The sequence below is a fragment of the Grampus griseus genome (genome assembly GCF_964374135.1).
Source record: "Grampus griseus genome assembly, chromosome: 3".
Classification (NCBI taxonomy): domain Eukaryota; kingdom Metazoa; phylum Chordata; class Mammalia; order Artiodactyla; family Delphinidae; genus Grampus; species Grampus griseus.
The window spans coordinates 159,416,857-159,444,530 of record NC_139019.1 but is presented as its reverse complement, the minus strand read 5'-3'; the positions used below and the strand labels follow the sequence as shown (position 1 = coordinate 159,444,530).

The 27,674-nt window shown below is 48.2% G+C and overlaps 3 protein-coding genes across 4 annotated transcripts in view; 1 reads left to right on the top strand and 2 right to left on the bottom strand.

The window, feature by feature from the left end:
* Window positions 1-2,630, bottom strand: part of AP1M1 (adaptor related protein complex 1 subunit mu 1) — a 29,998-nt gene extending 27,368 nt beyond the window's left edge. The window contains exon 1 of the mRNA XM_082650907.1: window positions 2,460-2,630. Within this exon, the coding sequence (XP_082507033.1) occupies window positions 2,460-2,501 (42 nt within the window). The 5' untranslated portion in view covers window positions 2,502-2,630. The remainder of the gene's footprint in view (window positions 1-2,459) is intronic.
* A 3,083-nt stretch (window positions 2,631-5,713) lies between these two features.
* FAM32A (family with sequence similarity 32 member A) lies at window positions 5,714-10,422 on the bottom strand. The gene is made up of 4 exons (XM_082651357.1): window positions 10,281-10,422; window positions 10,049-10,190; window positions 6,280-6,333; window positions 5,714-5,970 (listed from the first exon to the last, which is right to left on the bottom strand). The coding sequence occupies exons 1-4, from the start codon at window positions 10,352-10,354 to the stop codon at window positions 5,902-5,904; spliced, it is 339 nt and encodes a 112-aa protein (XP_082507483.1). The 5' UTR covers window positions 10,355-10,422; the 3' UTR covers window positions 5,714-5,901.
* Window positions 10,423-21,429: 11,007 nt separating this feature from the next.
* On the top strand, window positions 21,430-27,167 carry CIB3 (calcium and integrin binding family member 3; the record flags this gene model as incomplete). 2 transcript variants are annotated; one of them, XM_082652230.1, is made up of 6 exons in its annotated part: window positions 21,430-21,480; window positions 21,698-21,732; window positions 23,664-23,775; window positions 24,772-24,919; window positions 25,732-25,927; window positions 27,146-27,167. In XM_082652230.1, the coding sequence occupies 6 exons, from the start codon at window positions 21,430-21,432 to the stop codon at window positions 27,165-27,167; spliced, it is 564 nt and encodes a 187-aa protein (XP_082508356.1). The 2 variants fall into 2 exon arrangements, with proteins under 2 accessions (XP_082508356.1, XP_082508357.1); XM_082652231.1 differs by lacking the exons at window positions 21,698-21,732; window positions 23,664-23,775.
* Window positions 27,168-27,674: the final 507 nt, after the last annotated feature.

Here is a 27,674-nt window from a genome sequence, read left to right as displayed (position 1 = left end):
CAGTCAGTGAGAGAAACGGGGAAAACAGAGAGCACAGCAACCTCGAGGCCAACAGAAGCCTGCTGAGGAGGAGCGTAGTAGTGGTGTCAGAAGCTGCAAAGAAGCAAGAAAGATAAGGGCAGAGAAATATCCATGGAGGGCTTTCTATCAGCTGAATGTGGCCCCGCTGGTTTCCTCGGTCATCAGAGGCTCTGGCTGGCAGGCAGACGTGTGGTTGTGAATTTCCTGACTTTATTTTTTATTAAATGAAGTCTGCGCAGAAGGCAAACTTTCAAAACATGAGGTCCATGGGGAGTGGAATAATAAATGGCGTGATGGTCACTGAGGATGGGAGGCAAACCCACAGCTGCCTCAGGAGCTTCCTGAAAGGCACGTATAATCATACTTCTTCCAGGCTATTGTCTCCTATGGTGGCTGTTCCTTCTTGGGATCAAAGTGGTTCCCTCTGTCCTGCTCTCCCATCTGGACATCCTCAACACCCACGGCCCTCTTGGTATCATCCTCCAGGCTCCAGCATTATCCAGGACTTTTGGCTTGCCAGCGCCAGCGGGCCCACTGTGACACCTCCTCGTTCACCTGACTGCCACCTGGTCACCTTCCCAGCTCTGGCATCTCCCTCCTCCAGGAAGCCTTTCGTAAACACTTCTCCTCCCGCCAGCCCAAACTGAGGCTGGGTAACTGCATTACCTGGGGCCTTGTCCTTGTGGCTAATGGGATCTGACCATTTGGATCCATGTGTCTGCTTGGATCTGTCAGCTTCCATGCACCTCCCCTACCAGAGCTCAAGGTCCGTGGGGACTAACATGGCCTGTGGACCATGGGTGGTGCTGAGCCTGCCTGGTGCGTCTGCTCAGCGAGTTCACACACTCGCCCTAGGTCATGCAGCTGAGCAGCAGAGACAGGTTTTGAGCTCAGCCCTAACTCCTCAGTCACAGAGCGATGGTCCGCACTGGAATTGGTGCCTACTAGGTGCTCATGAAATGTTTGCTGAAGAAATGAGTGATCTGAGTAGGCAGCCTGTAGGACCTCTGGTGACACAGTGGCCAGGGAGGAAACAAGAACACGTGCTACAAAGACTTGGGAAACACTGCACCCTCCCAGCCCCTGGTGTGCCCTGTGTCTTTCTTTGCCTCCAAGAAGGTTGAAGAAGGGAGCCTAGTACTGGGTCTCACTAGCTGTTGACTTTGGGTGGCATCCAAGGCAGGCAACCCACTTAAGGGACTCTGGGAAAGTGCTGGGGGTGGGGAATGGAGCAGCAAGGGACAGTCACTTCACCTCTTCACTCCCTGCTGCTTCTGAGCTAACTCCTGCCCACTTCACCTAGGCCCGACACCGGTGTTTCTCTCACTCACTGATGTGGGGCTTGTTTAATATTGTTGGTTCTGCCCTATTCTTGTTACTCCCCAGTGCAAGAGGTCTCTTGGCTTCTAGCTGGGATGGACTTGGGGGAAGGCAGCAGGTCACTTCTGAAAAGTTTTGAGATCCCTCCTTTATGAAGCTTTCCCAAAAACCCCTGGGAAAGGCACCCAAGGTCTAGTTATGTCCAATTCCTCCTTCATGTCTCAGCCGGGTTTGTCACGCCCCCTGGGCAGCCCTTCCTGACCCCCAGCAGAGGCTGACTCTCCCTATTATATCATCACTGCTCCACCACTGCAATTTATATTTATTTGTGCTTTTTGAGATCAGTGTCCCTCTACCACCAGACTGTAAGCTCCAGAAGGACAAGGACTGATTTCTGATTTTGCTCCCCAAAGCTTAGCACCCTGCCTGGCACTTAGTAGATGCTCCTCAAATATCAGCTGAATGAACAATTGATTCTGGGTTCAACTCCTAGACCTGCCACTTCTCTGTGACCGGTGTGACCTTGGGCAGATTGCATCGCCTCTCTGTGCCTCAGTTTCTCCCTCTGTTAAATGGCACTCCCACCACCCACTTCACCTGACCCTTGTAACTCAATGTCACAGTGAACGTTAAGAAATCCCTACAGGGACTGGCACAGAAAAATCGCTGAATAAACATAAGCTGCTACGCTCCCAGAGGGCGGGACTGGCCCGAGGGCACACTGTCCCCGCAACGCCTCACCACCTCTGGTCAAGGGTCGTGCAGCCCCTCGGCGCCAGGCCTGGCTTCCAAGCGGGCTGCGGTCCGCGCTCCCCGGCCCCCACGGAGGCCTGGGCCGCCAGCCCACAGGGGTGGGGGATGAGGGTCTTGCAGCCGGTTACCTGGCAACGGCGGCAGCCCACTGCGTTATCTAGCAACGAGGCAGGGCTAAGGCGGACCTAAGACCTCTTCCTGGATACTTAGCAACAGGGTGGAGGCCTCAGGTGCTGCCAAACGGCTTCCTTGCCTAAGACCAGGATGGCTCCCATTGGCCGGTTAACTAGCAACAGGGTGGGTCCCCATGGGGCGAGGCCCCCGCCAGTTGCCTGGCAACGCGGAAGGTGGGGCGCCCTCGGTACCTTGCCCTTCAGGTCCAGCACGTAGACGGCACTGGCGGACATGGTGGCTGCGGAAAGCCTCGGCACTGGCCGAGGGCGGCGGCGACAGCGGGGACTGCCAGGCGGTGAGCCAGGCCGGGTGCGCCCCGCGACAGTTCGTTTCTACTTCCGGTACGGGGAACCTCGCGCGGACCGTTATGTCCGGCCGGGAACGAGCTGCCAAGAATGCGCCGGCGCAGGGCGCAGGGTGCGCAGGCGCAGTAAGTCCAATGCGCCCTAACTTCCCGTTCCTCCCTCAAGCATCCCGGAAGTAAGCCGAGAGGGGCGGGGCGGGGCGGGGCGGGGCCGGGCCGACTGAGGCAGGGCACTCTATCTGCCTGACTGGGCGAAGCCCCTGCAGCTGAAAAACCCCACTTTGTGGGCCAAGTTAGGTAAGAGATCCTTGTGGTTGAACCCACCTGGGGCCCAGCCGTATGGAACTCATAGCCTGGTGGGGAAGTCGAAAACAAATACACAGTCACCAATTGTGATACCCTTTATAGGGAGGGGTAAGGTGGTGGTTACTTGGAAAGAAGTTAAACTCTCTGGCAATTGAGCCGTAGCAACAGTCAGTTCCTGTCACCTGTCAGTGTCAACGTTTGTCAGTGGACAAGTGTGCCAGTTTATTGCCTGAAATGATCTCCTGAAAGCCACACCCCACTGAACCTAGGCGAAAAGCAGGTGATTTATTTCTGTAGTTAGTGGTCACTGTGGGTAATGCAAACTGTGACCCCAATTAATCTAATTGAATTATATCTCATTTGCTTTTATGAATACTCGGCCTTTGGAGAAATGCCTGCATTCTGTCCCAATGAACCATCACAGTGCCCTGGGCCCAGTTCTGCAGTATCAGAACCATTTACCCAGGCTGCTTGCCTCTTTCTTCTTTTATCTTCTCTACTACCTCTACTTGGGGTTTTCAAAGACAGTTTTTGCAACTCTGTGGTTATACATCCTCTACTTGGGGTAGAGATGTAAGTGCAAGAAAATCCAGAGAAGAAAACTGGAATCTTTAAAGGTTATCAAGTGAATCCTGGGCTGGAAGAATTCTTCCACAAAGCAGCCAACTGAGGCTTTTTGACATCAACTCTCTCTCAAGAAATCCTACCGTGCCTAGCCTCATACCTTGCCCAATTTACTGCAGTGTTTTAGAAAAACATGTCTTTTTTCTAACTACAAAACTGTACATCTCACTGAAGAAAAACTGAGGAAATGCCAAAAAGCATAAGGCAAAAAGAAAAGCCACCCAGGAGAGGCAACCCTTTCCATTATGGAGGACTTCTTTTCAGGCTTGCTGTGGGCATTTTAGATGTTTAATACAGTATCGGGGGGCTAGGAGGACAAAAGTCTTTTGAGGAAACAAAGACTTCCAAGTGCCAAGAGTACTGTCGCAGTAAACACTGTTTACACATAAGTTACTTGTAACCTCCTTTTCTCCATATGCGGAGGAAGGAATTTGAATCATATCTGAATTTCATTCTTGGTAGTTATTGTATAAGTCAAATTTGACCTCTGTGACATCTCAGAAAAGACCATACTGATTGTGCTAGACCAGAGTTTTTCAAACTTTGCTGCATGCTGGGGTCACCTGGGGAGCTCTGAAAAATCTCATGACGGAACCCCACCCCAGGCAGCATCAGTAGTTCTTAATGCCCCCAGGAGAGCCTAACATGCAGATTTTGAGAACCACTGTGGTAGACTGTAAGTGATGGCCCTCAATAAACCACATCTTCTGGTGTTTGTGCCCTGTGTAATTCCCTCCCAGAGTGGGTCTGGCAATGACTTGTGTTGGCGATGGAACAGGTTATGTAAAGGGAGATTCTGGAGGACGGTCTGGCCCCAGGCAAGTCAATGTAACTTACACATGAACTAAACTACACCTCGTGGAGCAGAACCATCCAGCTGAGCATGGTCAATACACAGAATTGTGAGAGAGAAATTCCACTGTTTTCAGTCACTCAGTTTTGGAGTGATCTGATGGGCAGGGAGAATTGGAGTAGCTGTCTTCCCCACTACTGAAGCAGGCTTTTCACAGCGCCACCGCATCATGCTCACAGACCCCAACTGCTGACTCATGGATGGCAAAGGCCTGAAAGTGCCTTTCTACCAGTCAGTGGGGAAATCCACTACAAGGAGCCATGCTAAGGAGAGAGTATGTCACCTCCTTTAGGTGGGTTGCAAACCCCAGGTGGAAACACATGTCATCTAATTTTCTCCAAACTGAGGGAGAATAGTTGTTTTGTGGTACGCACATTCTTTGTGTGTGATAATCCTAAAGGCAGTGTTTCTAGTGGTAGTCAAACAGCCTGTAGTTATGATACTCAGACTCACAGTTAATAACTTTTTTTTGTTTTATTCTGCATTTCACATATGACAGTCCCAAACCCAACACATGGTTTTGTTTTCTGCCTTTCTTATTCTCTCCGCATCTATGTCAACACATTTTTTCCCAACAGCATATGCAATCTGATCCTTATCTGGTGGGTATACAGAGGCCTTCAAAGATCCTGGCTCTCCAGCACGGGAACCTGAGTCCTTCCTTTCGACTACACTCACGTCTGTCTGTGCTGGGGGTCTGCCTCGGTCCCATCACCCTCGAGGTGTCCTTAGGCCAGTAACGCCAAACATGTTATGTGCCAACTCTGAACAAATACGGGGGGCTGCTTGGAGCCCAGGGTTGAAGGTAAGATGGCAGGCTGTCTGGGTTCCATCACAAAGAATGCTGTGCCTGACTGGCAATGCCTGCCACGGCAACACCCACTAGACATGTCTGGAATGGGGATATGGGGAGAAGAGGCTACATGCTGGCCACAGGTTTAGAAAGGGACAAGGTGTACGTTCCATCCTTGCCTTAGGTGGTTGTTCTGTTTCCCAGGCTGTGCTGTCTCACTGGCCAGAAGGCTGAGGGGGCAGACTGAAGACCACAGCTGCAAGTGGCTTCCCCAACCCCTGGATGGGAGAGCATAAGCCCCAATCTAGAGGGAGCTTGAAGGGCAGCCTGTGCAGGGCCCTACAGGGGTGTACATGCTGCAGGCCATGCTGGCATTAGCTCCTTGTCCTCTGGAGTCGGTTTCATCCAGGCAAAGCCAGCTGGCTGCCTGTCAAAGAGTCAGATACAACTCGGGGGTAAAACCACTTTTCCATGGCACTTACACAGAAATAACCTTAATCTCTGGATACACTTTCCAAACTAAAAATGTTTCTCTTCTATGTGCTACTGAGAAATCAAAATAGAGTAAAAGGACGGTCTTATTTTAATCAAGTTCCAGAATGAGGACATACAGCTTTGAAAAGCACTGTCTCAGCAGATGATGCAAGGATGTGTGTAAAAGAATGTTTCTAGAAAATACCAAAGGCGCCAAATATAACCCCAACTTTGCCTTCTGCTTCTCCTTGATGCCACTCCATACCCCAGGAGCGGAGGCTACTTTGTCCAGCTGACTTTGGGAATGTCATAGTGCTCTGTGAGTGTGTCCAGGTGTCTGTTGAAGTCCTGGAAAAGCCGAGGAGAAAGCCCATGTCAGCACAGACCCAAGCAGGGCACTAGGGATATGCAGCACTGCCCACTCCCACTTCTCCACATCCTGTCTCTCCTCAGTGAGCCCCTTCCTCTCAAAGCCACCCTGCCAGGCATTATAGATGCCTGAACCCTGGCCTTGCCCTTATATGACCCTGGGGAGGTTGGGTAAAGCACCCCCCCCACCCCCACCAACACTCCAATGGCTCCTCTACCAGGCTCCTAGCCTCTGGGCCCAGCCTGGTCCCTACATGGCTCAGTCTCCCCCACCAGCACATGACTTACCTCTACTCTCTGCTTGTGGGTTTTGGATGCTTTCTTCAGGATCCTTTCCATTTGCTGAAGAGAGGAGAGAAATGGAGGTGAGTCACATGCCTGATGCAGCCCAGGCCAGCACACGATGGAAGATGAGAGCCCCCAGCCAGCCTGGCTCTCACACTTAGAATGGCTGGAGGTCTCAGGGTGAACACCTTGCCCCTCCCTCAACTCCACTCAGGTGGGTCCAGCTGGGATGCCTGACCATAACACACCCCGGTGGGAACTCACATCAGCTGCCCTTTGGTCTGAATGGTGGGAAATGTCCTAGCACTGACTTAAGGAGAGAGACTCCGCTGGGAGCTGTACATGTGCTTCCTGCATCCTTGGGCAACTGACTGCATTCCCAGTTTGCAGAAAAAGAAAGCCTCAGAAGGGGTCTGAGGAAGGATGATAAATGAGGAAGGTAAAGAGCCTGACACAGAGTAGGTGCTTGAGTGACAGGACATAGAGCCAAGAGGGTTACAAGACCCAGATGGCCTTGACAAGTATGATGCTGGAACATGCACCCTGTACCACCACGACCTACCCTCATGCTTAACACCAATTATACCTGGCATGAGGTGAGAGCATGGGATGCAGAGCCACGCAGACCTGGGGCCGCACCTGGCTCCACACTTACTAGCTGGGTGACTGTGGCCGACTCACTTTGGTGCCCACCCCCGCCCCCCCATGAACCGAGCTGCCTGGTACTGGTGCCCTGGTGCAGTCCTCTGTCGCACTGACTCTGGGTTGGTCCTGTGACACGGTTTACTTAACAGAATGCAGTGCCAGTGCTGGGCTGAAGCTGTAAGGAGACCTAGCAGGTTTTGCCTTGTGTTCTTGGAAGCTAGCCACCATTCGGGAAGTCTGATGACCTTGCTGCAAAGAAAGGACCTGGAGAATGAGATGACATGTGGGGAGGGAGGCCATAGAGGAGCAATTAGCCACCAGACACGTGATGGTGAAGCCATCTTGGATTTCCAGCCCAGATGGGCCTCCAGCCCCAGCTGCCATCTGACTGCACCAGGTTCCAAGGGAGGCCAGCAGAAGAACCAGCCAGCTAAGCCCAGGCAACCCACAAAAGCATGAGATATACTGTAGACTGCCCCCTGGCTGCCCCTCCCTTTCCCTCCTCTTTCCTTTGCTGCCTCTTCATCTCCCTCTATGTCCAGTCAGCTCCCACCTGGCTGACACTCCTTCTCCCTCTGAAGTATCTGCCTTGTCCATTCCTGCCCCTTCCTGCTGCTGTGAGCCCACGTGAGGCCCGTGTCTCCTCACAAGAGGCCACACTGACTTGAGCAGCTGTCACCAATGCCAGGCACTTTGGGGGGCTCTGCCCTCCCTCTTCTCACTCCACGCACCAAGTTCAGAGGGCGTCATGGGTGCTGTTGTAAACCCCACTTCACAGACAAGAGAAAATGAGGACCAGAGTGCACAGTGGGTGATGGGGCTGGAAATGCCAAGCTCTGATCCCCTCCACCAGGCTGGAGCCTTCCTTCCAGCTGTCCAGCCTATAAAGCCCACTGTGCTCAATCCAACACTCTTCCACAAGGGAATCTGCATTTCCAACTGTACCTCGCTTTGTCCACACCTGCTCCCTTCTCTCTCATCCATCTCATGTACCTCCCTCTCTTCCCCTCTCTTTCTCTCTCTCTCTTCCTGCCCCCCTCTCTCCCTCCGCTGGGTCAAACCAAACCCTCAGGAGGATTTCTGGTATTCATTGCCAACAACGAAAACTTCACCTTGACCTTCTACCCTCCAGCTAGAGGCCCATTTCTCCATTCCCTTTGACAGCAAATCTCCCAAGATTAATTTCTAATCCTTGTCTCCATCTCTGCCTTTCCCTGCCCCCACTTGGATCCACTCTAATCAGCCTTTCCTCCTTCTCATACCAAATGCCAGCTAAGGGCTCTGAGTGCTCACCCGCCTAGACCTCCTGCCAGTATATGACACAGTTGATCACGTCTTCCTTCTTGAAACACTTTCTCCACTTGGCTCCTAAGGACACACTCTCTCCTGGTATCCCTCCGTCCTGTGCTCCTTTGCAATTTCTTTTCTGCCACCCTCTGATCACCAGGGGTCAGATCCTAGACCTCCTCTGTCACTATCCTTCCTCAAAGGATCTCATGCAGTCCCCAGAGCAATTCCCCAATGTTGATCTGGGCCCAGACCTTTCCTCTAAACTGCAGATTCAGGTATCGAACTGTCCATGAGAATTCTCCACTTGGGTTTCTAACAGGCACCTCAAATTTAACTTTTAAAACGAAGATCTTGATCCCCCACTTTAGAAACCTGCTTTACTTACAGTCCTTCCTGTTTCAGTAAAACAGCACCTTCATTCACCCAGCTTCTCCCACCAAAAATCTTGGTCATCCTTGGTTCCTTTTTCCCAGCCCACACCCAGCCCATCAGCTAATCTGGCTGTTCTTCCTTCAAAACCTATCCCAAATCCGATACATTCCATCACCTCCACTATTGCTGCCCTACTCTGAGGGGCCATTATTAGTCACTCTGATGGTTGCATGAGCCTCTCCCCCTCTCCACCCCAACTCCAGCAGTAAAATCCCAGCCCTGCCTCTGACTATAACCTTAAGGAACGGGCTTGAGTGCATACACTTGTTAAATCCTCACCACCTATGAGGTTGGGACTTGAGTCCCACTTTACAGATGAAGAAATTAAGGTGTGGGAGGTGAGCCAACTTGTCCGGAGTTACACCACCAACAGTGGTAGAGACAGAATGGGACGCAGGTCTGTCGTGTCAAAGCCAGTGTCTCTCTCTCTCTCTCCTTTTTCTCTCCTATGACTCAATTAGGCCTGGGAGTAACGAGTTAACTTTTTCCTGACGTTACTGGACCAAATCACCAAGACCACCATTAGCGTTTCTCAGCCTGGGCACTACTGATATGTTGGGCCAGATCAATCTTTGCTCTGGGGGACATTGTCTCAAGCCCTTCAGGACGTTGAGCAGCATCCCTGCCCACCCCCGCCCCACCCAAGCTGTAACAAACAAAAATGTCTCTAAACATTGCCAAATGTCTTCTTGGGGGTAGAGGTGGGGGACAAAATGGCCCCCAGTTGAGAACCACTGACCTAGACTGATTATTCCCCCCAAACATAATGGGCTGAACGTATCTATCCTACGCTGACCTCTCCTACCCTTCGCCACCCAAATTTATTAAGTATTTTATATTAAGAGAAATCATTTTTCAGAGCCTGAACATACAACGTATTTGAAGCCGCCAAAGTCGTCATGGGAACACTTCGTGGTGACCTACAGCTGTGAGTATGCCCATTTAATGTCAACAGCTAATATCCATTGAGCACTGACTTTATGCCAGACTGAGTGCCATTTGCCCGCGTTACCTCATCCAAAGTTCCCATCCCTCTCAGGAGAAAGCATGATCCTGACCCCTACATATGTGGAAACTGAGGCATCAAGAGGTGAGTCACTGACCAGTGTTACGGGTCAAACGAGCGACAGCGCTGGAATCCAAAGCCGGGTCTCTAGCTCTCCCCTCTGCAGTCCAATCCGGCCAGAATACCTTCTTGTCCTCGGAGCTCCCCCACCGTGGACTCTTACTCTCTTACTCACGCAGCATCTTCTCCCCGGAATTAAGGTCCTCACTGACCGCTTGCCCTCCCCGGAGCGTTCTGGGGTAGACCCCGGTTACGGGTCTCCGGGTCCTGCCTCTGAATCCACCCCAGGAGACCCAGGCCATCGATGCGGGACATCCCTAGGCTTCCCACCCGCCTTACCCGCTTCTCCTGCATCTTCTCGAAGGCCGCCTGGGCCGGTGTCCGCTTGTCCAGGCCGCGCCGCTTCTCCTCCTCGTTCTTTTTGCTTGTTCCCATCGCTTCCAGCAGTTTCGCCTTGTCTTTGTCCTTCTTTTTCTTCTTCCTGGGAGGGGAGACGGGGTAACGGCGGGTCAGAGGGCTACGCTCTGGGGTCTCAGGAAGATGCTCAAAGGGACAGCCTCTCGGGACTCACCGCTTAGTCACTCCGAGCTCTGCCACGCCTTTCAGCTTCAGGGGCGCCTTCTGGACCTGCTCGTAGGCCTCCATGGCGCTCAGCTAACGTCCGGAACGTAAAAAGGCCACACTTCCCGATTTTCACCCGAACGCCCGCCTTCCTTCCTTTTGATTGGCCGATCTAGGCTGTGCTCATGCGTAGTTGCACCTGGACGTGGGCCACACTTCCGGGTTCAGGGCGGGACTTGGAGAGTCAAGCGCGTCCCCAGCTTCTGCATCCTGTTTCCTGCCACACTTCCGGCTTTGGCGCCCACTTCCAATTTCCCCCGCGTTGGGCACCTAGATCTGGGAAGCCTTTTTGGCAAAGCACCGGTTTCCTAAAACCCAACGTTTTATTGAGTGTTTTGCGCGTATTTGAATGGTCTGTTCTCCTTTATTGCCATATTTTGAGGGTTCAATAGATAACCTAATTTTGTAAGCCTAATAAGTACTCCTTAGTTTTTCAACTTTTTGTAAATGACGGTAGTATGTGAAATATATGTTCGTGGTATTTAAAATAAAAATCGATTTCACTGAGGTACAATTTATAAACAGTAAAATGCACCCATTTAAATTGTAGCCTTCCACGAGTGTAGTTACATTTATACACCTATGTAATCACCTTCAGAATCAAGATAACATTCCTTAACCCCCAAATTCCTTTGTTCCTCTTTACAGTTAATTCTTCCATCCTTTTCCCCAGGTAACTCCAAATTTGTTTTCTCTCACTATAGGTCATAATGGTCTTTTTTTAAAGTTTCATATAGGTGGAATCATAAACCATGTGTTCTCTTGAGTTAGAGTACTTGCACTGGGCATAGTGTGTTTGAGATTCTTCCTGTTGTTGGGTATAACAGTACTGCATTTTTATTGGTAAGTGTTATTCCATTGTAACTGAGTAGGACCCTTCCTGGAACACACCTTCCCCCACCCACTCACCCACCATGTCTTCTGCCTGCCTCTCGTTTGTAGAAGAGCTTTAGCCTCCTAGGCTGTCCCCAAGTTCCAAAGTGTAAATTTAATCAGAGAAGTGAGACAATGGAGAAAGAAAGGAAGACAAAGTAATAATAGTTCAGCCATTAAATAAAGTCAAGGGGACTTGCCTGGTGGTCCAGTGGCTAAGACTCTGCGCTCCCAATGCAGGGAACCTGGATTCGATCCGTGGTTGGGGAACTAGATCCTGCATGCATGCCGCAACTAAGAGTCCGCATGCCGCTACTAAGACCCAGCATAGCCAAAATAAATAAATACTTAAAAAACAAAACCAAAGTCAAGGACATTCAGTTCCTCCTCAAGGGCTACAGATAATATTCTGAGCCATACCCTTTGAGGGTTTCCCCACCAGGTAGAAGAAGTTAACTGTATGCTGACCACAAGCACATAGATCCCAGACCTGTTGGAACCAGAAGATTGATGATGTTGACTCCCAATTGCCTCCTGACCAACCAATCAGAAGAAGGTCCATGAGCTGATCACATACCCCACAATCCCCCTTCCTCACACTGTCATTAAAAATCTTTCCCTGAAAGCCTTCAGGGAGTTCAGGCCTTTTAAGCACTAGCCACCTGGACTCCTTGCTTGGCGCCCTGCAATAAACGCTACACTTTCCTTCACCACAATCCAGTGTCAGTAGGTTGGCTTTACTGCACACAAGCAAGCGACCCAAGTTTGGTTCGGTAACACAATTATATATAAATGTATTCAACTTGCTTATCCACTCACCTGTGGATAGATATCTGGGTTGTTTCCAGTTTGTGGCTATAATGAACAGAGCTTCTGTGAACATAGTATATATATTTGTATGGACATATTTCTCATTTCTCTTGGGCTCACTCCAGATGCCTTTGCTTCTTGAGGTAGAATTGTAGCAAGATTTGGTTTTCCTCAGAATAAAATGTTGATTCTCAGCCACTCTGGCTTTGAGGCTGTGTTAAGAGAAAATAGTTGCAGAAGGTGTACCAAAAAACCTGATCTAATAGTGTCATAACACTTGGGACTCCAGTGAGTTGGGCTTTTAATTCCCTGATATCACAAGTAATTTGTTTGTTGAATAAGCAGAACTATTGTCATAACCAAAACACAGTTCTATCTTTGTTCCCTTCCATTCTTTTAAACATTATATTTTTCAATGTGGATCATCTTCCTCTGCCCTGGATGAAAATGCTGTCAGCCCCATGGCTCTCCTCTCATTTTTTCATGTGACATAGAGGAAACTCACTTTATGTAGTAAATAAGCCTCAAATCAATAAATGGAAAGACCTCAAATGGAGTCACTTATACTAAGTGCCACATCACCAAACTGAGACTTAATTACAGTTTTGGCTTTTCCAGAAATGGAATCTCAAAGTAGTCAATCAGGAATTGCCTGGTTAGCACTAGTTAGGTCATCTGCCTGATAGACTCCTACCATCCCCTAAAGAAAAGTAACCTTGCAATAACCAACCAGGTAAGTATCATAAAACATAAAACTTACAATTGTAACCACTTTAAATTGTACAACTCATCAACATTAAATGCATTCACAATGCTGGGTATCTATTTTTTTCAGATTACAAAAGATATACAAACATTAATTGTGGAATACGTAATAGAAAAAAATACAGAGAAACCCAAAGAAGACAGTAGAAATCGCTCCCATCCAGAAAAAAAAAATCTGTTAGTGTTTTGATTTCTATTTCAGTCTATTATTATTTATAATTTTAAAAAATAAAAATGGGATCTTATTCTATACTTGCTTTGTCACTGACCCTTGCCCCATGAGAATACTGTGACGGCTTTCATGTATTGAGTTAAAAATTTTATCATTGGGATTTTAACACTGAGAGAAACAGGGAAGAAGCCCCAAATCTCCCATAATCCTTTGCTGACATTAAGATATATGTATAAATCCACATGTTCTGTGTAAGAAAACCACACAGTAAAAAAAATGGTTAAAAGAAAGAAAGAAAAAGGAAAGCAAAAAAGTAGAAGCTTCCCTTCCCACCTCCTTCCAAAGCGATTAACAAGTTCATTTTGATTCTTTGCAGCCCAAAATGTGTATATGCCAACATATATATATATATATATATATATATATATCTTTGCAATGTTCTTTTATTTCTGCCTTCAGCTTTTCACTTATCAAAATGTCTTGAAGCTCTTTACAAGACAGCAGGTACACTTCCACCCCACCTTCCTCAAAGCTGGATGTCCTGTGGCTGAGTGAAGCCCTCCCCAACAATGACTACCTAGGTGCCCACAAATCTTACCTGACTTTTGCCAGTGGCCTGAATCTGTAGCAGTGGAATTGCTGAGTCCAAGAGTATGTGCATTTGTGCATTTAAATTTGGACGGCTGTTGCCCAAATTGTGCCAGGGACATTTTTTGGAGGGCATTATGGGGGTGGAGGAGAAAAAAGAAGAGAGAAGCAAGCGCCCCCAAATCTAGAGGGGGTCAGCAAAGGAGGGCACGATGCCTGCCTTTTCCCATTCTACCTGCAGGGGGCAGCAAACCACTGCCCAATTCTCCAGCCATAGGCTCAACCTTTGGCGAACCGGAATTGATGAGATCGCCAAGAAAGGAGTGGATGTAAATATATATATAACAGATTCACTTTGTTGTACTCCTGAAACTAACATAACATTGTAAATCAACTGTACCCCAATACAAATTTTAAAAAAAGAAAAAGAAAGAAGGGGCTTCCCTGTGCCAGTGAATGGGGGCGACCAAGTGGCGCCAGCTTACTTGTGGGGCTGTCCACGACAGAATCAACTCCGCAGGGCGGGACAGGAAAGATTCAGGTGTGGACATCTGTCTTCCCCAAGCCAACCCAGCAGCCTTGGAGCTCCTTTTTTGGCACTTCCAAGGCTGTGTGCCCTGGAGCAAGTGGTCTGACCTCTCTGAGCTTCTCTTTCCTCTTTTATAAAATGGGAGTGATGATGATAACAATAACAGCTAAAACTTTATATGGACTCATATGGAGATCATCTAATTTACTCTCACAGCCACCCTATTATGTAAACCATCCTGATTTTATAGGTCGGGAAACTGAGGCACAGGCATAATTCAACGCACACTGAGTAGTGTTTGATCCTTGCTTTTGTCAACCACTATGAGGCCATCCGCTCAAATTAGATCCATCACTGTTTTATAAACCTTAAGGAAGTGTTTTTTCAACCATTTTCCCCCCTTATTCCCCCCTAAAGAGACCATTTTAATTTAATTTAATTAGAGAAGTTAAATGCTGATGAATAAGATTTTGCCAGGGAGGGTTAAGCTTTGGAGGACCACAAACCACTGAAATATCTAAGATTTTTTTTGTCACCTCCTCCCCGCAAACCAATTTTCACCCCCTTGGGGGCAGTATTACCCCCACTGATAATTTGTGTTCTAAGAGGGAAAATGTGACAAGTGAACTACGACACAATGCTTTTGATCCCTTAAAATGTTTATTTTATATCCTTTTGAAGAATCTTGAGATTTTCATTATATGCTACTGCTGTGTATACATACAAAGAAAACCAGTGAATCAGTTAAGGCTTCCTAAATGTCTTCATATTCAGAGTATACTCTTCAAAATCACTTTCCAACTCTAGGTTGTCAATGCCTGTGCTTTATCACATGACATCTCCCTCTGGGCCATCAAGGACTCCTGTAAGGAGCATTTCTGTAAGACAATCCACAGTGTTTCCAAAGAATAGGGTATGGAAAGGGAAAAAACATAGGGTATGGTGGGAAAACATGGGACATATCGCCTTCCAAGTGATCAAAGCCAATGTTGTTGGTGACATGGTATAGCTCCTGGTATGATGTGATGATGAAACTGAGCAGGACCCTGCAGGGCCTTTCTGGGGACACACCCCATGTCCTCCACCTCTTGTTTGTACACAAGCTTTAGCCTCCTACGCCTTCCCCAAGTTCCAAAGAGCAAACTTAATCAGAGAAGTGAGAAGGTGCAGAAACAAAAGAAAAGAGTCAAGTGAGACAAACTAATAATAGTTTAGCCATTAAACAAAATAATGGACCTTTGGTTCCTCCTCAAGGTCTATAGATAATATTCTGAGCCATCTCCTTGAGTTGTTTTGCAGATACTAAAACCCCTACCAGATGGAAGACGTTAACTGCATGCTGACCACCAGCATGTAGACCCCAGACCGGTTGGAACCAGAAGGTTGATGATTGAGATTCCCCAAACACTGCCCTGCTACCTCACCACCAACCAATCGAAAGGACATACACGAGCTGATCCTGCACCCTATGACCCTCTGCCTCACCTTGCCTTTAAAAACACTTCCCTGAAAGCCATCCAGGAGTTCAGGTCTTTTGAGCATGAGCTGCCTATTCTTCTTGTTTGGCCCTGCATTGGGCACCTTGCAAAAAACACTGAACTTTCCTTTAGCAAGACCTGGTGTCAGAAGATTGGATTTGCTGCATGCAGGCAAGCAAACCCAAGTTTGGTTCAATTACAGTGAAGAAGGGCAAATGAGGTGTTTCCTGTTTTGGGCTATTATGAATAAAATAGCCATTATAGGTTTTTGTGTGAATATAAGTTTTCATTTCTCTGGGGGTTGCCCATGAGTGCAAGTGCTGGGTTGTATGGTAGTTGAATGTATTTTATTTTATTTTATTTTATTTTATTTTATTTTATTTTATTTTATTTTATTTTATTGTGGTAAGAACACTTAACTTGAGATCTACCCTCTTAACAAAGTGTATACTACATTACTGTTGGCTAGAAATACAATGTTGTCCAGCAGATCTCTGGAGCTTATTCATCTTGCATGATTGAAATATTATGCCTATTGATTAGTACGTCTCATTTCCTCCCTCAAGTCCCTGCCAACCTTTTCTACTCTCTGCTTCCAAGAATTTATTTTAGATATCTCATATAAGTGGAATCATGCAGTGTTTGTCTTTCTGTGACCGGTTTATTTCACTTAGCAAACATCCTCAAAGTTCAACCATGTTGTCACATATTGCAGAATTTCCTTCTTTTTGCAGGTTGAATAATATTGCACTGTTTATATATATACCACATCTTTATCCATTCATTCATCGATGGACTTTCAGGCTGTTTCCATATTGTGGGTACTGTGAACAATGCTACAATGGACATAAGAATGCTAACATCTCTTCAAAGTTCTGATTTACATTCTTTTAGATTTATACCCATCTTTTAGATTTATACCCATCCAGTGGGATTGCTGGATCATATGGTAGTTCTATTTTTAATTTTTGAGGAACATCCATACTGTTTTCCACAGACGCTGCACCATTTTGCATTCCCACCCACAGTGTGCAAGGGTTCCAATTTCTCCACGTCACTGCCAACACTTGTTTTTTGTGTGTTTTTGTTTTGTTTTGTTTTTGCAGATGTGAAGTGATATCTCATTGTGGTTTTGATTTGCATTTCCCTGGTGATTAGTGACATGCAGTATTGTTATTATGATTCTGAGTTCTACAGCCTATATTATTATTTTTTTTTTTTGGCTGTGTTGGGTCTTCTTTGCTGCACGTGGGCTTTCTCTAGTTACGGAGAGCGAGGGCTACTTTTCTTGCAGTGCGCAGGTTTCTCATGGCAATGGCTTCTCTTGTTGCGGAGCACAGGCTCTAGGCACACAGTCTTCAGTAGTTACAGCACACGGGCTCAGTAGTTGTGGCTCACAGGCTCTAGAGCACAGGCTCAGCAGTTGTGGTGCATAGGATTTGTTGCTCCGTGGCATGTGGGATCTTCCCAGGCCAGGGATCGAACCTGTGTCCCCTGCATAGGCAGGCAGATTCTTAACCACTGTGCAACCAGGGAAGTCCTATAGCCTATATTATAAGGGGATTTAAAAAGACCTCCTTGTTCCCCATTGCCTCATGGTTGAAGTCCAGGATATACTATAAGGTATTGTTGCATATAGTTTAACATAATAAAGCTGAAATTGATCTATGCCAAGATAAAATTAATTTATTTATACCATGAAAACTGATTTCTTGGAAATGCAAAAAAGAAAAAAATTCCATCATTGGAGCTGGTGTATCAGAGAAGCAGCCTCTAATGGCAGACATGAGCAGCAGCTTAATTAACAGTTATTAATTAACTTAATCATAGTTAGTGCTTGCTGAGCCCCTACATACAGCACTGGCTGGCTTGCTCTCTCTCAACTGTGTGATGCTTGCTCCAGCCTCAGGGCCTTTGCACTTGCTGTTCCCACTGCCAAGGACTCTCTTCCCACACAGCTTACTTCCCACTCACTTCCTTCCAGTCACTACTCATATGTCACCCCAACAGAGGTGCCTTCCCTTCCTAATCTACATAGCTCACCCTCATCTCTATCTATCTCTGCCCTGTTTTATTTTTCTTCTTAGAACTTAGCCCTCCTGACTAATTATGTGTTTATTTGGTTGCTTGCTCACTGGAATGTGAGATCCATGAGATCAGGAACTCATTTTTTTCCACAAATGTATTACCAGGACCTAGGACAGCACCTGGCACACAGTACATGTTCAATCATTAATTGAACATTAATTAATTGGGGGGGAGTTACATAACCAAATCACAAAGTGTTTGATGGGGTCAGGCATAGGAATTTGGACTTCAACCACGAGGCAATGGGGAACAAGGAGGTCTTTAAAAATTAGTTTTGTTATTGTCTTCGTTTAAAAAATATATTGACAAGCAATAAAATTCACCCTTTTTGTGTACAGTACTATGAGTTTTCACAAATGAATACAGCCATGTCACCAACACTACAATCAGTCCCATCACCCCCCAAATTCCCTTGTTCCTCCTCCCACCTCCCAGACCCTGGCAACCATTAATATATTTTCTGTTCCTATAGTCTTGTCTTTTTGAGAATGTCACATAAGTGGATGAAATCATCTAGTAGACGTCTTCTTGACTCACTTGAAAGAAGTGAGGCTTCTTTCACTAAGCGTAATGCATTTGAGATCCATTCACATTGTGCATATCAATAGTTCATCCTTTTTTATGGCTAAGTAGTATTCTATCATATGGACAAGCCACAGTTTGTTTATCCATTCCCCAGGCGAAGGACATTTGTGTTGTTTCCCGTTTTTGAAGGTTATGAATAAGGCTGCTATAAAAGTTTATGTACAAAAAAATTTTTAAGCTGAAATACAATTCACATACCATAAAAGTCACCCTTTAAAGTGCACAATTCAGTCACATTGAGTACGTTCACAATGTTGTGTAAACTTCACCACTATTCAATTCCAGAACATTTTCATCACCTCAAAAAGAAACCCCATAGCCATTAGAAGTCACTCCCCATTCCCCCTCCCTCAGCCTCTGGCAACCGTGTATCTATCTTCTGTCTCTGTGGATTTGCCTGTTCTGGGCATTTCATATAAATGGGATCATACAACATGGGACGTTTTGTGTCTGGCTTCTTTCACTCAGCATAATGGTTTTGAGGTTCATCCACGTCACAGCATGAATCAGTGCATCATTCCTTGGTATGACTGGATAATATTCCATTGTATGGATAGACCGCAATTTCTTTATCCATTCACCCATTGATGGCCATTTGGGTTGTTTCTACTTTTCTTTCATGTACAAGTTTTTACGTGGGCATATATTTTCAATTCTCTTCACCTGGGAATAAAAATTGCTGGGTCATATGGTAGCTATAAGTTTAACTTTTTTTTTTTTTTTTTTTTTTTGCGGTACGCAGGCCTCTCACTGCTATGGCCTCTCCCGTTGCGGAGTACAGGCTCCAGACGCGCAAGCTCAGCGGCCATGGCTCACGGGCCCAGCCGCTCCACGGCATGTGGGATCTTCCCGGACCGGGGCATGAACCGTGTCCCCTGCATCGGCAGGCGGACTCTCAACCACTGCGCCACCAGGGAAGCCCTATAAGTTTAACTTTTTAAAGAACTGCCAGACTGTTTCCCAAATCAGCTGCACCATTTTACATTCCCACCAGCAGAGTATGATGTTTCCAATATCTCCACATCCTGGCTAACACCTGTTATTGTCTGTCTTTTTTAGTATAGCCATCCTAGTGGGTGTGAAGTGGTATCTCACTGTGGTTTTGATTTCCATTTACCTAATTACTAGTGATGTCGAGCATCTTTTCACGTGCTTACTGGCCATTTGTATACCTTTTTTGGAGAGATGTCTATTCAAATCCTTTACCCATTTTGTTTTGTTTTAATAGACTTTGGTTTTAGAGAAGTTTTAGGTTCACAGCAAAATTGAGAAGAAGGTATTCAGAGTTTTCCCTTACATCTCCTGCCCCACTCATGCACAGCCTCCCCAGATACCAACATCCTCCACCAGAGTGACGCATTTGTCACAGGTGATGAACCTACATTGACCCATCATCAGCCAGAGTCCATAGTTTAATTAGAACTTACTCTTCATGTTGTACATTCTGTGGGTTTGGACGAATGTATAACGATGCATAGCCATCATTATAGTATCATACAGAGTAGTTTCACTGCCCTAACAATCCTCTGTGTTTCACCTGTTCCTCCCTCCCTCCCCCCAACACTTGCCCATTTTTTTCTTGGGTTATTTGTCCTTTTGTTGTAAACTTCTAATAGTTCTGTATATAGCTTGGAGACTAGTCCCTTACCAGTTACATGATTTGCAAATATTGTCTCTATTTCGTGGGCACGTACAGGTTTTTGTGTGCACATAGGTTTTCATTTCCCCTGGACAAATACCCAGGAGTGGGATTGCTGAGTCATGTGTAAGTGTATGTTTAACTTTATAAAAAACTGCCAACCCATTTTCCATAGTGGCTGTACCATTTTGCATCACACCCTCAATGTATAAGAGTTCCAGTTGCTCCATGTCTTTGTCAACACTTGGTATTGTCAGTTTTTTTCCCCCAAAAAAATCATCTTCAGGGGGTTTTTTTTTTTTTTTTTTTTTTTTTGCGGTATGCGGGCCTCTCACTGTTGTGGCCTCTCCCATTGCGGAGCACAGGCTCCAGACGTGCAGGCTCAGTGGCCATGGCTCACGGGCCCAGCCGCTCCGCGGCATGTGGGATCTTCCCAGACTGGGACACGAACCCGTGTCCCCTGCATTGGCAGGCGGACTCTCAACCACTGCGCCACCAGGGAAGCCCTCAGGGGGGGTTTTAAAGCTTGATCATAGTCATATTTTACAGGATGGCTTCACACGCTGGAGCAAAGTATGGATGCTGAGGCAGGGGCCAGAGGAGACTTGTGGGAGGAACTGCAATGGTCCAGGCCAGGGAGAGTGGGAATGAGGGAAGGGGAAGACTCAAGAGTGATTCAGGGGGCCTGGGGTATGGGGCTGGAAACTGGCTGCGCAGGAGAGGAAAGTGGGAGAAGGCCAGATCCAGAGTGAGAAGGGCAGGGAGTGCCAGGCTGGGAACTTTCAACTCCCAGATTTTCTGCCCAAGAGGATTCTGAGTCTTAATAAGGTTGGGAGCTGCTACATTGTATTTACCCCTTGAGGATGTATGGTGCACATTAACATATTAAAGGCTCTGACAAGTCCTGCAATAAAGAACTCTGGTGTTATTTAACCCAAACTTAGACATTGGATTGCTCTTCTCAAGCCACAGCATCAGCCTCATCCTCATCCCCAATGCATACCTCATCTAGCTTGTTTACCATTATGTGCCTAGAGCTTGCCTGTATCCAGTGGTCAAATATTTTTGGGGGTGTTGTATTAATGATCTCATTAGATCTTCAGAACAACTCTATGAGGTAGGTACTAATATAATTTCCATCTTACAAATGAGGCTCAGAGAGGCCAGATGACTTGCCTAAGGCCACACAGCTAGTGGGTAAAGAGATGGAATTTGACCTGGGGTGTGCTGGCAGCCTCTCCACCACCCTGCCCATCTCTCCAAGGTGCCCCATACCCTCGGTCTCACCTGGTGGTGGCAGGTGTGCTCTCCCCACTGAGGGCTACCCTGTGACCTCCCAAAGCCCTTCTCCTTGCTCTGGTGGCTGTGGACATACTCAGGCTGTTGCCCAGAGAGCTCGGCTGTAACTTGAGCCTCACCCAGGCCGGGGGTGATGTGGAGGGTGGGCAGGTGACAACCAGGGCAGGGAGATTTGCCCAGACACTGGTACACAGCAGCCTGCCGACCGGTGTGGCCCCGAGGAGTTTGGGGGCTTTGGGAGCTTGTCCCAGGGTCCTGGCAGTGGTCTTCACCATGGGCAACAAGCAAACAGTCTTTACTCATGAGCAGCTGGAAGCATATCAGGTAGGCGTGATGGGCCGGACCCTCGGTGGGTTTAGCAGTCTTGGTTTACTGGCCCAAGAAATGGGGACAGCATCTCTTCATCCTGGGTGTGCAGTCAGCAAGCGTTCTGGGGAGGCTCTGTGTGTGGCTTCAGGCAGCGATGGACGTGGGCTTGTGGGAAAGGAAGGAGGCCCCCCACCAGGCAGGGTCTGGGTCAAGCCAACATCTCTCTCCGCAGGACTGCACCTTCTTCACGAGGAAGGAAATCATGAGGTCAGTCTAGGGAGGAGGGAGGAAGAGGTGGAAACTTGCTATACGTTGCTTGATTTGCAATTTGACCACGTTCAATGCTTCATAAGGGTTAAAGCACTAATGCGGGGATTGCGTGCGTGGTCGGTGGATGGATGCAGAGATGGGAAGGCTGAGAAGTCACATCTGGTCCTGTTGTCATGTCTCTAGGCTGACAAGCTTGGGCTTTCTCCCAAAGGTGGCGGGGAGCCATAGAGAGTGTGTGAGCATGGCAGATGAAGATCAGCATGTTAGAAAGATCCCCCTGAGGCCAGTGTGAAGAGGCTGGGAGGCCAGGGGCAGAGTCTAGAGCCAGTTCTGGGCTGTGGGGTTGACATCAATGTTAGAGAGTGAGAAGGTGGCCCCAGGCTGCTGCAGGTCCCTGGTGTGAGCGAGCCAGGCATAGATGGGTATTCTACATCATCACTCAGCCCATGGAGCTGTCATCCAGAGGCCCCGACCCATGAACTTGGAGCTGTGAAACTGAAGCTGGCTGGGGTTTAGCTGCAGAGTGATAGGGGCCAAGGCCCCAACTGTGTGGGCACAGGACATCCATTATTGATGGACACACCTTTCACCAGTGAGCCCCATTGTCTGGGTGAGGACAGCTTGCAAGGTCATCCTGGCCATCACGATTGGATTACTGATGGGGAAACTGAGGCTCAGGCAAGGGAGGCTGACCCCAGGCCCCTGGGTAGATGGGTAGAGCCCCAAGGAGTTGGAGACTAACATTTTGTCTGCCTCAAGCTTCTCGCTTGTCAGACAGACCTACTGAGGGGAAAGGGGGATGAGGGGAAGAGGGACTTACTCAAGGCCATACAGAAACCCAAACCCAAGCCCAGGCTATTCTCTGAAGGAACCCAGGACTGAAGTTCCAGATATCTCCTCCTCGAGTTCCTAGCCATCGTGTGACCGAGGGGCTCCTGTCCCCCTCAGAGACAGTCCCTAGCAGCTTGGGGACCTCTGACTCATCAAGGATGGTCTCTACAAGGCTACTGCTCAGCATGCTTCAATGATGGTATGGTGTCACCAGGGGAGGGCATTAGGGTGGAGAGCTGGCTCTACCATCTAGGTAGTGTGTATGGCATTTGGTGTTTTGCAAAATGTCTTTCATTTACCCTTTTGAAAAACCTTAATATTAGACTTTTGTGTTTGCTCTGCCCCATTGAGAGAACCCTGCCCCCCATTATGAAGGGAGAGAAGGAAAGTGTGAGGATGTGGGCCGTTAGAGGCCTTGCCAACGATGTCATAATGTCCAGAGATACATAGATTGGCTCAGATTCTCTGAATGCTAAATGTGAATGCTACTTCTCTCCTAGCATGGAGCAATGCTGTTTAATTTTTTGTTCTTTCATCTGCTTACTTCTTATTGACTTTCTCTCGGAGGAGACCCAAAGGCAGTGACAGTGTCTGTTTTGTTCACCATCCGTCTCTGTGCCTGGCACATAGTAGGTACTCAGTAAATACTTGTTGAATGAATGAATGAAAATTTATCACAGTGCCTGGCACACTGTAGGCACTCAATAACTACTTGTTGAAAGAGGGAATGAATGAATGACCTTGCCTTAAACACTCTCCCTTTGTCGACCCCATCTGCTTGGTAAGCTCCTACTCATGCTTCAAAACCCAGCATCAATGCCCCCTCCTCCAGGAAGAATTTCCTCCTCCCTGGCTTGCTTCCTGCACTCTAGTTTTCCCTAGCTCTGGAGTCCTCTCTTTACCTTGGCATTGTCCCCAGGGCGATAAAGGCACCTGTGTCTGGCTTTGTGTGTGTGAGGCTTAGGCCCACGGCTAATGGCTCTTGGGGACTCAGCATCTTTCAGTGTAGAGTAAGCAGCTGCAAGAGTGAGAGAGTAGGGACAAAGCCACACACACCCATCTCCCAGACCTTCTCGTTGTTTCTGTCCCCACACCAGGCTCTTCTATCGCTACCAGGACCTTGCCCCCCAGCTTGTCCCTCTCGACTATACCAGCTACCCTGATGTGAAGGTTCCTTACGAGCTCATTGGCAGCATGCCTGAGCTGAAGGTATGCCTGGGCCATGGGGCAGGCAGGGAAAAAATAGTAGGGATGTCCCTTGCTGCATTCCTATGAGGTGAGTACTGTGATTATTTCCATTTTACATATGAAGAAACTGAAGTTCAGAGAGGTTAAGACACTTGTTCATAATCACACAGCTAGGACATGACATAGACAGGATTTAAACCCTGGGTTGTTGGGAAGATGAGATGAGATAATGCAGGTAAAGGGCTCAGTACAGGGCCTGTGACATGGCAAGTACTCAGGGAACATTAGTTTTTCTTTTCATAGTAGGAGCTATTAAATGTGGGTTCTTCTCAGCTGGTTGTTTGACACATAGTTTGTGACTCTGGAGGGGACTCTTGGGGTGAGGGACTGTGAATAGAGATTATTTTATCACAGGGGACAGAAACTTCATTCAAGAGGGACGGAATGGGTTGGATCACATGAGCAAAAAATGCAGGGAAAGGCTTAGCATCACGTACAGCTGGAACCAGGGTCTCTGAGGATATGCTTGGGAATCTCCCTCCATCTTTCAGTTTCTCCCAGGAAGAGTCTTCAGTCTCAGGAAGCCTGTTCTCTTGAGGTAGTGAATGGAAACACCAGCTGCCTCAGATTTCCTCCCATAAGCTCTGCAACAAGCAGAAATAAGGTTCCTCCACCCCAACTTTTCAGCAACTCTCCCAGGGCAGCCTCTGATTGGCAAGTTTGAGTCATATGCTCATCCCAGAGGCAATCACGGTTGCCAGGTGAATGGAAATCCCTGATTGGCCTCACTCGGGTCATGTGACTGCCTCTGAAGCTGGAAATGGGGTTAACGACACCCAGACCACTGGGGTGGAGATTGGAGTTGCCTGAAGTCTTCTCCAGGGATCATGGGAGGAAGACAGTCTTGGTGAGGGGTACTTGGAGGTTCCCAGGAAGGTGAGTGTTGAGAGTGAAACCATGCGGAGCCCTCCCCCCAAGGTCCTGGTCAGGGATTGGTTCCCTGCTTCCTGTCTCTAGGACAACCCTTTCCGTCAGAGGATCGCCCAGGTCTTCTCCGAGGATGGGGATGGCCACATGACCTTGGACAACTTCTTGGACATGTTTTCTGTGATGAGTGAAATGGCTCCCCGCGACCTCAAAGCCTACTACGCTTTTAAAATTTATGGTGTGTGCGGGGACCCGGGGTGGGGAAACGGGAATGAGACCGGGTCGGGCCAGGGGCTGCCCTGCCATCACAAATGTCTCCCCAAGGGCTCCGAGGCCCTGCGTGGCCCTGTCCTTCACCTCACCCTGGTACCTCCCCACCCCATCCGTTTACTGACTCCATTCCAGCCACAATGGCCTGGCTGTTTCCCCAACACATCAAACTCTTTCTGCCTCTAGGCCTTTGCCTCTGTTGTGCCCTTTCCCCTGGCTTCTTCTTACCTTGAAATTTTGGTGAAAAGTAACCCATGCCCCCGAGTTACTCTCCATGCCACAGCCTATTTCTCTCCTTGCATGGAGCAATGCTGCTTAATTTCTTGTTCATTCATCTGTTCACTCCTTATTGACTTTCTCTCTGAGGAGACACGAGGGCAGTGACAGTGTCTTTTTGGTTCACCATCTGTCTCTGTGCCTGGCACATAGTAGGTACTCAGTAAATACTTGCTGAATGAATGAATGAATGAAAATTTATCACAGTGCCTGGCACACAGCAGGCACTCAATAAATACTTATTGAAAGAGGGAATGAATAACAATTATCACACACCTGACACGTAGTAGGTGCTCAATAAATACTTGAGTGAATGAATGACCTCCCAGCAGGTCCCTGCCCAATTCCAAAGCAAGATCCAGATAAAACCCTAGGGTCTTGGGTTCCCTCCAGTGGCTCAGTTTCCTCCTCTGTAAGACAGGGAAAAGATGTGCCCATGACTGGCCCAGCCTGCCTGCCCCTGTGTCCCCTCACCACCACAGCTCCACCTGTTCTGCTGCGCAGACTTTAACAACGATGACTACATCTGTGTGTGGGACCTGGAGCAGACGGTGACCAAGCTAACGCGGGGAGAGCTGAGCGCTGAGGAGGTGAGCCTGGTGTGTGAGAAGGTGCTGGATGAGGCCGACGGGGACCGCGACGGGCGACTGTCCCTGGAAGACTTCCAGAACATGATCCTGCGGGCGCCGGACTTCCTCAGGTGACATTCCTCTCCACCCTGCACAATCCGTTCCCATGTATGAGAGAGGCTCTTATGGAAAGGGTTCATAGACTCCCTTTGTGAAAATCCCTCTGTTCATTCATTTGTGACCTTGGGGAACTTTCCCGACCTCCCTAGCCTCAGTCCCTGTGTCTTTAAAATGGGGATAATCAGAGACCTTGTGAACACCTCCTCTGGGTGGACACAGCTCTTTGGGTGAGTGGAATATGGTTGGACTTCAGCCCTCAGTTGCTTGAACATTTTGTAGTGAACAGACTGTACCATAGCACTTGGCAGCCCTGGGGAGAATCAGTGCTTCCACTGTAGGGCGGATAGCATGGGTTAAATGAGTTAATACAGGGGTTGGCCCACCACCTGTTTTTTGTACCTCCCGTGAGCTAAGAATGGTTTTTACATTTTTAAATGGTTAGGGGAGAAAATAAAAGAATAATCATACTCCACGACACATGAAAGCCGTAGGAAATTCAAATTTCCGTGTCTATTGCTAGTTTTATTGGCACGCAGCCTGCCTGTTTGTGTACATAGCGTCTACGGCTGCTTTTGAGCTACATGGTGGTGCTGAGTCATTGTGCAAAGCTGGAAATATCAACTATTTGGCCCTTTGCCGAGAAAAGTTGCGTGACCTCTGAGCTAGTACACGGAAAGAATTTAGAGCAGTGCCTGGCATACAGTAGGTGCTCAGTAACTGCTTTATGGTTGCTGTTGTGGCTGTTATCATTGGTGGTATCCTTTCATGACCAGAGGGCCTCCTTCCTCTACCCTGGATAAGCAAGGATGGTCTCCCGCCACGGAGACACGAATAATGACACCAGGATGAATCCCTTGCTACTAATTGAGCACCTACTGTATGTCCCGCCCTGTACATTGGCCTCTTTTTAGCCCTTATTACAGCACAGTGAAGGAGGGACAGCTTATCCCCATTTTACAGGGGAGTAAACTGAGGCCCAGAGAGGGGTAGCCGCGCACTTAGAGTCTGGGGCAGAGCCAGGATGTACACTCTGATCCAAAGTGATGTGCTCTCAACCCCTGCGGGGGTCAGGAAGGCCACGGCCTGGGGTTTATTGAGGGGGTCTATCTCTCCCCCACCCACTGCGGCTCCTTGCATGCCTCGGGGACTCCTGGTGGGAGTGTTGGGGAGAAGGACGAAGGAAGGGTACCCTCTGCCTGCTGACAGACTCCCTTTCTCTTTGCACCCAGCACCTTCCACATCCGCATCTGAGGGTACTGCGGAGGAGCCGGGCCAGAGGAAGGCAGGGCGACCCCTCATCTCAATGTAGAATCTGGTCTCCCTGGGCTCCGGGAATAAACACACATCACTGAGTCACAGCTGCTCTGAAAACATGTTTCCCAACTTTAACCTGGCAGACAGGAGGGAGGCAGCCAAGGATCTAACCTCTGTCCTCACTGTGTGATCCTGGGTGTGGCTGCACCCTCTCTGGGCCACAATCTCCCCATTTGTACAAGGAAAGGGGTGACTTCTGGATGTCTCTCCACTGAGAGGGCTGGAAGTGCCTCACTGTGGGTCTCGGTGGGCGGAGGCGAGGTGTGGAGATCAGGCCCATGCTGTCCCAGCTCAGGGCCTCCCAAGGCCCAACCCTCGACTGCTCAAGTTGCCTTTTCTCCCCTCAATCCCCGAATTCCTCAAGGGGACTAAAGCTTCACCTCCTCACTGATTCATTAGAATCGCCAGAGGAGGCCTCTGGAGAGGGTGTGGTGGCGGGAATGT

Coding starts and splice junctions, on each gene's coding strand:
- FAM32A (XM_082651357.1), bottom strand. CDS start 10,354: ATGGAGGCCTACGAGCAGGTCCAGAAGGCGCCCCTGAAGCTGAAAGGC. Junction 10,191..10,280: donor GAGCTCGGAGTGACTAAGCG/GTGAGTCCCGAG, acceptor CTCCCCTCCCAG/GAAGAAGAAAAAGAAGGACA. Junction 6,334..10,048: donor AGAAGATGCAGGAGAAGCGG/GTAAGGCGGGTG, acceptor TCCTCTCTTCAG/CAAATGGAAAGGATCCTGAA.